The sequence below is a fragment of the Camelina sativa genome, chromosome 12, assembly GCF_030686135.1.
Source record: "Camelina sativa cultivar CO46 ecotype springtype chromosome 12, ASM3068613v1".
Lineage (NCBI taxonomy): Eukaryota > Viridiplantae > Streptophyta > Magnoliopsida > Brassicales > Brassicaceae > Camelina > Camelina sativa.
The window spans coordinates 14041296-14053226 of NC_141891.1; the positions used below are offsets into that span (position 1 = coordinate 14041296).

General features: G+C 35.1%; 2 protein-coding genes across 8 annotated transcripts; one reads left to right on the top strand and one right to left on the bottom strand.

Moving 5' to 3' along the window:
* Positions 1-4625: 4625 nt before the first annotated feature.
* Positions 4626-8352, bottom strand: LOC104773349 (uncharacterized). Of its 7 annotated transcripts, none has more exons than XM_087479045.1 (13): positions 7730-8180; positions 7150-7273; positions 6966-7070; positions 6655-6717; positions 6451-6555; positions 6290-6373; positions 6091-6209; positions 5908-6009; positions 5631-5813; positions 5492-5558; positions 5357-5410; positions 5137-5262; positions 4626-5039 (listed from the first exon to the last, which is right to left on the bottom strand). In XM_087479045.1, the coding sequence occupies exons 2-13, from the start codon at positions 7150-7152 to the stop codon at positions 4908-4910; spliced, it is 1143 nt and encodes a 380-aa protein (XP_087335171.1). In that variant the 5' UTR covers positions 7153-7273; positions 7730-8180; the 3' UTR covers positions 4626-4907. The 7 variants fall into 7 exon arrangements, with proteins under 7 accessions (XP_087335171.1, XP_087335170.1, XP_010496239.1 ...); XM_087479044.1 differs by having other exon boundaries at positions 4626-5048; positions 7730-8173; XM_010497937.3 differs by lacking the exon at positions 7150-7273 and having other exon boundaries at positions 7730-8352.
* On the top strand, positions 8296-10507 carry LOC104773347 (pentatricopeptide repeat-containing protein At4g18520, chloroplastic). The gene has a single exon (XM_010497935.3). It carries the CDS (start codon positions 8503-8505, stop codon positions 10366-10368), a length of 1866 nt encoding a protein of 621 aa, XP_010496237.1. The 5' UTR covers positions 8296-8502; the 3' UTR covers positions 10369-10507.
* The last annotated feature ends 1424 nt before the right edge of the window (positions 10508-11931 follow it).

The window sequence follows — 11931 nt, forward strand, 5'->3', positions numbered from 1 at the left end:
TTCTGAAATAAATTATTCTGATGGTTTTTATAATTAAGATATTCAAGATTTGCGACAAGCTTGCGACGGATTTGCTATATATAAAGCAAATTAGTCGCAAATCTATTGCAAATTACTCAAATCATAGCAATTCCCTCGCAAATGACAACTTTAAACCTAACCCCTAAACCCTAAACCCTAAACCCTAAAGACTAATTACAATACTATTAATGATTAAAAAGATGAATTCAAGACTTATAATCAAATATAGGGCAGTGCAACACAAAATTGTTAGAGAATTGGACAATGTTGGAATATTTGTCAAATATTTGTCTCAATGTAATGAACATATGTATGATATAGTGTAGAAGATAGTTAATGATTAGAGGAAGATGCAAAATTAGACAATTTTGGAAATTTTTATGATAGAAAAAAGTATGATGAGGCCATTGGACCTTATAATATACTTGAAAGTTTATTTGACTAATTATTTAAATTATTTTGATAGTTTTTATAAATTAGTTATTCAGGTTGTGCGACAAATTTGCGACTGATTTGCTAGCTTCATAGCAAACTAGTCGCAAATCCATCGCAAAACACTAAGATCATAGCAATTCCCTCGCAATTGTACAACTTTAAACCCTTGAACCTAAACCGTAAAGACTAATTTCATTACTATTAATGATTAAAAAGATGAATCCAGGATTTATAATCAAAGATAGGGCACAAAAAACAATTTCTAAACCTAAACCCTAAATACTTTGCGAGGGATTTGCTACGGTCCCTCGCAATTCGCTCGCAAATACTCTTATTTTGAATTTTTATTTATGAGCCAAAGTTTCACACATTGGTGGGAAACTAAATTTTTAGTAAATTTAAATTGGTTATTTTTAGTAAATGTAATATTTTAATAAATCTATCGCAAATCCATCACAAAATACTCAAAACATAGCAGATCCCTCGCAAACATAGCTATGCTCTCTCGCAATTCTCTCGCAATGTCTGAAAATATTAATTACATATTTTTATATGCTTGCTAGGGATTTGCGAGGGGCCATAGCTAATCTATAGCAATATTTGCGAGAGATTTGCGACGCTGTATTTTTCTATATAACTTGAAAACCTAGTTTGAGCTTCGCTCAAACCTCGACTAATCCGCAGCCAAAAGAAAAACCCTAGTTCCCTAATCCGATTTCTTCTCCGATTTCTTCTCTCTTCTCTAATTTCTTCTCTCTTCTCCGATCTCTTCTGTCTTTTCCGGTTAACCCTTCTCGAACCCTACTCCTCCTCTTCTCTCTTGTCCTCTGAAACTCTTGTCCGGTTAATCTCCAACTCGATCTCTTCTCTCTTTGCCGGTTAGTCTCCTCCTCTCCCCTTCTAAATTAGGGTTTCAAAATTGGGGATTCAATTTGGGGTTTACGGTTATTTTTCGATTAGGTTTTTAATTCGATTTTAGGGTTTCAAAATTGGGGATTCAATTTGGGGTTTAGGGTTATTTTTCGATTAGGTTTTTAATTCGATTTTAGGGTTTCAAAATTGGGGATTCAATTTGGGGTTTAGGGTTATTTTTCGATTAGGTTTTTAATTTGATTTTAGGGTTTCAAAATTGGGGATTCAATTTGGGATTTAGGGTTATTTTTCGATTAGGTTTTTAATTCGATTTTAGGGTTTCAAAATTGGGGATTCAATTTGGGGTTTAGGGTTATTTTTCGATTAGGTTTTTAATTCGATTTTAGGGTTTCAAAATTGGGGATTCAATTTGGGGTTTAGGGTTATTTTTCGATTAGGTTTTTAATTCGATTTTAGGGTTTCAAAATTGGAGATTCAATTTGGGGTTTAGGGTTATTTTTCGATTAGGTTTTTAATTCGATTTTAGGGTTTCAAAATTGGGGATTCAATTTAGGGTTTAGGGTTATGATTCAATTTGGGGTTTTTAATTTGATTTTAGGTTTTCGAAATTGGGGATTCAATTTTTGTGTTTCTAATCAGTTTTTTTTTCTGCTTTTAGATGTCTTCTCGAGACCAAAACGTTTCTGTAAACCAAAACGTTTACAGAAACTTCATTGCTTCTCAAGGGTTAAGTCCTCCAGTCTCTTCTCGAAGGACACATTCAGCTTCTGCTCCTTCCCAAAGGTTACCTTCTCCCGCTTCTTCCCAAGGTACATCACCGGCGATGCATGCTGATAATCCTCATGGAAGCTCTCCGGCGATGCATGATGAGAATCCTCCTCAGCAATCAACTTCGCGTATGAACAGTATTTCTGTGTCCCAAACTTTTTTCACTCTGGAACAGTTACTTGCAAGTCCCGGGCGTGCTGGCTTACCAAAACTAGATCCTAAGCGACCTCCAAATACTCTTTGGTGAGAATGTTATGTATCTAACCTATAGTTTATCTTTATGTTTTGTATTTTCAATGATCCTCATTCCTTTTATCTTATGTTTTGTAGGTTTGACCAGGATTCTTCGGTTGCTGCTACTATCCGGGCCATTTTTGAAAGAGATTTCAAATCAGCTCATGCCAATTGGACCCAAACACCAGGTCCGGTTGTAAACCGGTGGTTTGAAACTTTTGCGGTAAGTTACAGATTGTTGATGTGTATAAATTACAGATTTTGTTTGTTTATCATTTGATTCTTGTTATGATTCTGATTCTGATTCGTGTTATGTCTTTACAAGCAAACATATAACTGGGATGCGTCCATCAATGGAAGAGTTAGAGCTGAGTTTGAAAAGAAGTTGAAGACCCGGATGTGTGATCAAGTGTCTCGGTGGAAGGGTAAGTGGAAGAAGAAAGGTAATGATGCAATGCCGCGGTGGCTTGATCCTACCGTATGGGATGGCTTGGTCAAGTTTTGGTGTGAACCAAAATCAGAAGCAAAGAGTATCAATGGCCGTAATGCTCGCTATAGTGATCCTAATGGCACCGGAATACATAAGCACCGTTCTGGTCAGACCTCTTTTAAAGCCCGAGCACGAAAGCTTGTAAGTATCTCTGTTTAACACAAGTTCATTATTCATATCATATCTACAATATACTAATAGAGTTGTTTCAATTCTCTGTTTTTAGTCTGAGAGTACTGGTGAGCCACTACCTGATTTTCTACGAGTACTAGAAGACACTCATAGGAAACCTGATGGGTCGTTTGTTGATGGACTGTCTGAGAAGGTGTTCAATGAAGTGTCATCAAAGATAGCTGAAGCTGAGTCTGAGCTAATATCAGCGGATAACATGGAGAGTAGTGCTTATGGTGGGTTATCACTAATTGTGAAGAACCAAATTTATACCGAGGTAAAACATGCTTCATTGTTTATGTTAATGTTTGTATTTGTGTTTGTGTTTGTGTAAACACTTATGTGTGTATATGTTTATGTTTGTGTAAACACTTATGGTGTGTATATGTTTTGTTGGCAGGTTGCTCCGAAGAAAAAAAACCGGATATATGGTGTTGGTAACATGCAAGCAGAAGCATCTTCAGCTCAGATTGTTCAACCGCCTCCTCCTTCTGAAGATCCACTTGTTCTAGCTGCGAAGCTTGCTGCTGCCGAAGCTGTTCTTGCAACTCAGGCAACTCAACTACAGGCCAATGCACAGACGATGCAAGAAAATGCAGTGAGGATGCAAGAAAATGAGCTGAGGATGCAACAAAATGATCTGAAGATGCAAGAAAATTCAGAGAAGATGCATAGTTATGATGCATACTTTGATTATCTTGCATCTAAAGATCCAGAGTTTGCTGCTAGATTTCGCCGAGAGGATTCACCGGCCAGACATGCCACCAGAGATGGAACCACCGGACAGTAAACACTGATGAACTTGTTTTGTAAAACTTAGTGTAACACTGATGAACTCTCATCTATTTTTTGTGTAGAACAAAATCGGTTATTATGTTTTGTTATTGTAAATTTAGTACTTCTAATTACAACTTTAATTTGCTTAAGTACAAGGTTTAATTATAATTACAGGTTTAATTTTAATTACAGGTTTAATTTAATTAAGCTTACAAAATGAAAATTCTAATTTTTTTTTTCACCGTTATTATCATTTGCGACGGAAATATTAATTGCAAAAGCATCGCAAATTTGCGAGGGATTTACTAGATACACAATTGCTAGGATATTGCTAGAAAAATAGTTCCTCGCAAAGTGCGTGGGATTTGCGAGGGAATTGTAACGTTGACCGATTTGCGAGACGCGATTTGCAAGGAACGGACTTTCCTCGCAAATATCTCGCTTTTGTCGATTTGCGAGGGATTTGCGATATATTCGTCCATCGCAAAAGACGTGTTTTCTTGTAGTGGAGATCTCTGTTTGGTGGGTCGAAACTCTAGATTTGGCGTTTGCTGGTTCTTCGGATAGCATCTCCAGGAAGGGGATGGGTAGTGGATAAGAGCCGTGAAGCCTCGACCAACTATTCACCTCCTTAGATTTGAGATCGGCTATTGAAAGCATGTGGTTGGAGATAGATCTAGAGGGATTAAAAGGAATCAAAAGCTTAAAAACTACTAAAGAAAGCAAAAACAAAGAGTGCAAGAAAAAGGAGAAGAAAAACGGATTCTTTCCCGACGCCGGCAAAATTCTTCTTCGCCGGCGCCGGAGAAAAGTAGCGGTGAAGACTCTTCGGTTATTGTGCCTGGGAAAAAACGCGTTTTTGCGAAAAAAAATCTTTTTTTTTCTCATCGAGAGGCGGCCTTTGTCACACTTCTGTATAAATAATGCTACAAAATTTGAAATCTACTCTGTGGTCTACAAAACACATAAATACACACTGATGTCTATTCCCAGTAAAAAAAAAAAGAAAAAAAATCTATGTACCAAATAATGGTATACAAATGGATCACACAAACGCATACTCAAACAAGAAACAATATCAACACCACTATTATGAGTATTCCAATTTGGTTCGGTTTACTTAAACCACTCAGGTCTTTTAATACGGATCGACCCAACATCTATCATCTCTCACAGCTTTCTTCCAACGTTCCTTGAATCTCTTCATCTCTACAAATGATTTCATCCTCACTTCTGGTCTATTATCTACTTCGCGAGACTCCAATGACTCCTGTGAAACCTAAACCAAATTATTTCCATACGCTTTATATAAAAACATAACTCCTCCAAGAAAACATATACTGTACAAAAACACTTGAAGAGCATACCGTTGAGTTCGGGTCTGTCTCATTCCGTATAGAGCTTGAAGATGTTTCAACCACACCGAGCGTTGGAAGACCGTAATGAACTATGTACTCCGCATCAACAACACCAACATTTTTCTTACGATCACCCTATCCACATCCAAGAACGTTTTAATAAGAACACTAAGTGAGGGCTTATCAAAACAGTTAAGATAAATAAAAGGAGTTAGAAGAAGAAACCAACTTGAGCACAATAACCAAGCTGCGTATCCAGACCCCAAGCATGGATCAAATCATTCTGCAACACAAACCAAAGCATTAAACCCCCAAAGACTCGAGGAACCAAAAAAGAATGTCGAGATATATATGAAAATGTTACCTGAATCATATACCAAGAACATCTCCATGCTCCTCTTGAGAAAACAGGTGCCATCATTTCTACCCACCTACAGATCCAAGTTACAGATTAACAAGAAAATGAGGGAGAAAGAGCTGAGCATATGTTAAAAAGCTTATACCCGATACAGGGAGGATTGGTGCTATGGTCATCACATCTCCCGCTACCTTTATATTTATACATCCTCCTGTGAACTTTTGATTTCTTGCGACGAGCGGTTATAGGATGATGCACTTCTGACTTTGTAGTGTCTAGAGCTGGTTGCGATATCTGAAGCCTTTCTTCTTTGACAATAGCTAAGTATCTAACATAAAAAAAATGATTTCATCATGTAAATGTAAAAAAGAGAAAGATAAAAAAAAAAATAAAGGTGACAAGTTCTATATTTGGTGGATTACCGTTGAGGATTGAAATGAGCTACACCAAGATCCTCGTCCCAAAGAAATATATATTCATACTCTGCAACAATATCGGGATGCAAGAAACGCTTGGCGAACCACCTGTGACATCATTCAATTGTTAAGATAATATATATGAAGGTTGGTGGGGAGAATAATAACAAGAATTGCAAAGAAACAGACCATTTTGTTTGATTCATTACGGAAACATGAATTGCATGCTCGTTCCATGGATACTGCTTCCAATCATCAACAACACCATCGTAATGAAAAAGCATGACCGCGAAATCTTGAGGAGGAAACTGAAGTCACAGGCAATTTGTATCATCAAAAAGGCGAAAAAAACTTACTGATAGAAAAAAGCAAAATACAAGATTAAAACCTTTTGGATAACTTTGTTGACTAGCTCCTTTTGCTTGATTCCAACTGCCATAGCTAGCAAACTCATTGAGCGGTTCGGACTTTTCTGAAAGAACGAAAGATTAAGCTACATAAATAAGAAGCCATGAATATTTTACAAATCTTTAAGGAATCTTTTAAAACCTTTTTTGTGTCATCGTAGTTCCATAGATGTTGCGTTTCCAAGTTCGATGTTCTCTCGATTATTCCTTGCGGTAATGCTTCAGTACCCAATGGCTTACTGGAATTCTAGTGAAAAAAAGATAAATTTGAACGTTTTGATATCAAAAAAATCTCATAAAGTAAACTCAACGATTAAAAAACCGAACTTCGTCTATGAAGACAAACCTCGCACATACTGGTTGATGTTGTGTTCTGCAGCTTATTAGCGATCTGCCACTTCAGCAATCTCTGTAAATTAATAATCTTATGCATCAAAATCAGAATTACACTATTGTGGTTCCTAGACTTAATGATCTGATATAGACTAATATAAAACACGAATTCCTCAGTAATGTTATGTTCTACTACACAAGTAGGAAAAATACAATTTTACTGATTACACAAAAATACAAACTGAACAATCCAACCAAAACAAAATACAGCATCATAGAAACAGAGCTTAAGGTGATTGGTGTCAGATACAAAATAAATCTTACCTCTTTAAATTCTTCAGCAAGATAAGCATTGCCAATGAAGTAAGCACCACAGATCAGAGCAGCAGCGATTAAGATACTACAGAGACACGATCGATTCATCGAACTCTGCAATTTAAAGAATTGATAATGAAACTTCGCAGAAGTAATATCAATAACCCTTTATTATAAAGTAGAGAAACAGAACCATAAACGGTAATAAGAGTAAAAACTCCCCAAAGAGAACTCTAAGTTCTCTTCCCTCGGCCTAACACGATCGAAACCTCCAAAGCTCTCAATTGCTTGGATGAGTCTTACAACCTAGACTTCACCTTTATATATAATCAAATCGTAAAGTAAACCCCTAAGAGAAAAGGAAATAAGAAAAATAGAAATAATCCTAAATAGCTAAACAGAAATATTCGTAACAGAAAACAAACAACAGAGTCTAGAGACAGAGGCTTTAAATCATATACATATCAGAACACTGAACAAGGTAGAGTATCTGAAGAAAACTTGTTTGATTTCAATAGGACAAATGAGGTCAATTTGGAAAAAGATAACAAAATGACAGAGATTTTGTAGATTTTGTTCCCTTAATGTATACACACACATGATAAGAAGAAACAGCTATTAAGCTACCAAATCCGTAATTTATCATACATCTTCAACAATTAACCAAACCACAGACACAAAAATTGGATGATGTCATACATCTTCAACAATTAACCAAACCATAAACCAGTAAGAAAGAAAGAAAGAAAGAAGAAAAGCTTGTCTCTTTGTACCTGTTTCATGAATTTTTGGCTGATTTGATTTCTCTGTTTCTGCCTTTTGGGTTTCTCTGAAAAAATTGAACCTTTTTCTTCCTCTTCTTTAAAAAGGTTTTATTTTTTTGAGAGAGACAGAATAAAACCCTTTTGTCGAGAGAAGAGGAAGAGACCAAAAAAAGCAGAAGAAGAAACGAATAATTCCGAACTTGGGTCTTTTTATATTCTCTCGTCTCCCACGAGTTCTAAAGCTTTAAAACAAAATAAATAATGAATCTGCTGTCTAAGAGAAGCTTTTAGCTACAGAGCAATCTGATTTGCTCTGTTAACTTCATAAAACCCAGAAACTGATCAATTTAAGCTGAAAAGATGAACACTTAAGAAACGGAATCGAAAGGGATTGATGAGTAAGACTTGAAGTCAGAGAGACACGTTTACGAGATCGTGTAGCAATTTCTCAATGGGTTTTTTTTTTTTTTTGAGACAAATGCTGATATAGAGAGAGAGAGAGGAAAGTGGTAAGTGGTAAGAAACGTGGTTGTTGCTAATTGGCTGTTAAATCTATTTTATTTAAAGTCGTGTTGTGTAATATTTGTCTCTCGTAGGAATTTGAAAAACCGACCGAGATATTATTTGTTGTCGTCGTCATAATTACCAGATCAGATTATTAAATAAAAACAATCGAAACTTTTTTTTTTTGCGTTAATAAAAAACAAAACTTTATCTGAAATTTTTCATTTTTCCCGGCGGGATATATCTGAACCTTGAAGCTTCTCTCATTCTCTCAATCAATGTTTTCATTAACGTTAATTCAACCGCGTCTTCGTATTTCAGAGATTCCGGTTACTCAAAACTTCAAATCTCCGACGATATGTTACAGTAACGATTCAAGAACGAAGCGAGAGGAACAGAGGCATGGGAAGTTATCTGGGTTTCGACTTGTTTCTGGAAAGAAGCCATCTTTTGATTCGGGTTTTAGTGATTCTTTCGGGTTAAGACAGTTTAAAGAAGAAGATTTGAATCGTGTTGATTCTTTCGATAGCGAACGAGTTGATTATGCTCTGTTAGCGGAGTGGCTTCAGTCTTCTAATGGGATGCGACTCATTAAAAGGATTCACGCTATGGCTTTGAAGTGTTTTGATGATCAAGTGATCTATTTTGGGAATAATTTGATTAGTTCTTGTGTTAGATTAGGGGATTTGGTTTATGCACGTAAAGTGTTCGACAGTATGCCTGACAGAAACACTGTTACTTGGACTGCGATGATTGATGGGTATTTGAAGTATGGTCTTGAGGATGAAGCTTTTGCGCTGTTTGAAGAATACGTGAAGCATGGGATACGTTTTACTAACCAGAGGATGTTTGTGTGTTTGTTGAATCTGTGTAGTAGGAGATCAGAGTTTGAGTTAGGGAGACAGGTTCATGGTAATATGGTGAAAGTTGGAGTGGATAATCTCATTGTAGAGAGTTCTCTTGTTTACTTCTACGCGCAGTGCGGTGAGTTGACGAGTGCGTTACGAGCGTTTGATATGATGGAGGAGAAGGATGTGATATCTTGGACTGCTGTTATATCTGCTTGTTCAAGAAAAGGGCATGGGAATAAAGCTATAGTCATGTTTATGGGAATGTTGAATCATGGTTTTTTGCCTAACGAGTTTACGGTATGCAGTATCTTGAAGGCTTGTAGTGAGGAGAAAGCGATGAGATTTGGAAGGCAAGTACACAGCTTGGTGGTTAAAAAGATGATTAAGACAGATGTTTTTGTAGGAACTTCGTTGATGGATATGTATGCTAAATGTGGGGAGATATCTGATTGCAGAAAAGTGTTTGATGGAATGAGCAATAGAAACACGGTCACATGGACTTCGATTATAGCTGCACATGCTCGGGAAGGTTTTGGTGAGGATGCTATCAGCCTCTTTAGAGTAATGAAGAGGCGGCATTTGATAGCTAACAATTTGACAGTAGTAAGCATCCTTAGAGCGTGTGGATCTGTTGGTGCTTTATTGTTGGGGAAGGAACTTCATGCGCAGATTATCAAGAATTCTATCGAAAAGAATGTCTATATTGGAAGTACTTTGGTTTGGCTGTATTGTAAATGTGGAGCATCTCGTGACGCTTTCAATGTTCTGCAGCAGTTGCCATCTAGAGATGTGGTTTCATGGACAGCTATGATCTCTGGATGTTCGAGTTTAGGACATGAGTCAGAAGCGCTGGACTTCTTGAAAGAGATGATACAAGATGGTGTTGAGCCAAACCCATTTACTTACTCTTCGGCTTTAAAAGCTTGTGCGAACTCAGAATCTCTTCTAATCGGCAGATCAATACATTCCATTGCAAAGAAGAATCATGCTCTGTCAAATGTCTTTGTGGGGAGTGCTTTGATTCATATGTATGCAAAATGTGGATTTGTCTCGGAAGCTTTTAGGGTTTTCGACAGTATGCCCGAGAAGAACTTGGTCTCATGGAAGGCGATGATAATGGGTTACGCGAGGAATGGGTTTTGCAGGGAAGCATTGAAGCTAATGTATAGAATGGAGGCAGAAGGATTTGAGGTGGATGATTATATATTTGCTACGATTCTCTCTACTTGTGGAGATATTGAGCTCGATGAACCTGAATCTTCTGCAACTTGTTACTTGGAGACCTCTTCTTAATCTTTCTTCTTTAAAAGCTCTTTTCAAGTTCTTGTTTGATAAAGTTTCTAATAGAAAAAACGTTCCGCAGTAGCACCAATTCACAAATGTACAAATTTCATGTTGATGATATAAAGATTCGAAGATTTTGAATTTGCAATTTTCGATTTTCAAATGCAAATGCAAAGATTTAACATTATAAATAGTGATTTTAAATCAATCTATATAATAATAGATCTGAATAAATGCAAAAAAACAATTGCATATTTTCGTTATACCTTTTCATTCAATAAGTTATTTTTTAGGTTTAACAGAAATTTTCTACGGTTGCGTATTTTTTAAAAGTTGCATTTGTTGAATGTAGAGTTGTATCTCTTACGAACAGCTGTGTATCTTCGTAACAGTTGTCTTTTAGATATTCACATCTTTAGAAATCTATATATTTGTTCTTTTTTTTTGAGAAATTTTTGAATTTTATTTTCAATTCAAATGTACACATTTTTATAAATCTATATATTTGTTTTTCTTTTGAGAATTTTTTTAACTTTCTTTTTAACACAGTTTTTTTTCATAATATAGTGATGAATCAAAATAATTTATAATTCTATCAACATCATCCTCTTCTCTCAAAATTATTTTCGACATACATAATTTTAAAATGACTTCTCATCATTGTGAAACAATTATTGCATTTTTTGACTTGTTTTCTAAATCATTGTAATATTTATTCAGTGTGTGAATGAAATTATTAATTTTTATTTATTAGAATAAATTATTCTAAACGTTCAATTGAATCATTGCAACATTTGGTATTTTAATATTTAAAATCACATCACTCGGATAAACTCTTAATAAATTATTATTTATTAGTTTTAAATTTTTGATTTTTTAAAAAAATTGTTGCAACTTTTTCATTAAACTATGACAAATTTAGTTTATTTGATAAACCATTAAAACTTTTGATTAATTTTATGAACCGTTGCAACTTTTGGTAAATTTGATATTTATGGTTGTGTCTATAAGACGAAATTTTATATAAATAATTTTATGTCGTTCGTTTAGTTAAAATTAATTTATTTGTCAAACCACTGCGACTTTTGGTTTGTTTTTTATCATATACTTTTGTTTTGTACTGTTTATACTAGGACTCAGTCCCCCCGCAATGTCGCGGGAGAAATATTTTAGAAAATAAATAAATTGAACTTAAATTTTACAATTATACATTATGAAATTATTTGAATATAATAGAATAATTTGAATACATAAACTATTACTAAAAACACAACCATTAAAATGAAAACTTATAACAAAATATATTATGTAAAATAGACGCAATTTTGCAAAACATATTGTTTAAAGTATTCTAAATATAAGATATTTTTATGAAGAATTATGGTAAAGAGTTACAATTAAAAAAAAATCATTATGACAAAGTGATCCTAACTAGCCCTGGGTATTTTAGGATCAAAGTCATCCGTTATATTAAAGTTGACCCCCAAAAACTCGAAAACTCGAAAACCCGAAAACCAGAAATAATGACTAAGATGAATCAACCAAATTAATTAAATAAAAATGTTGTTGTAT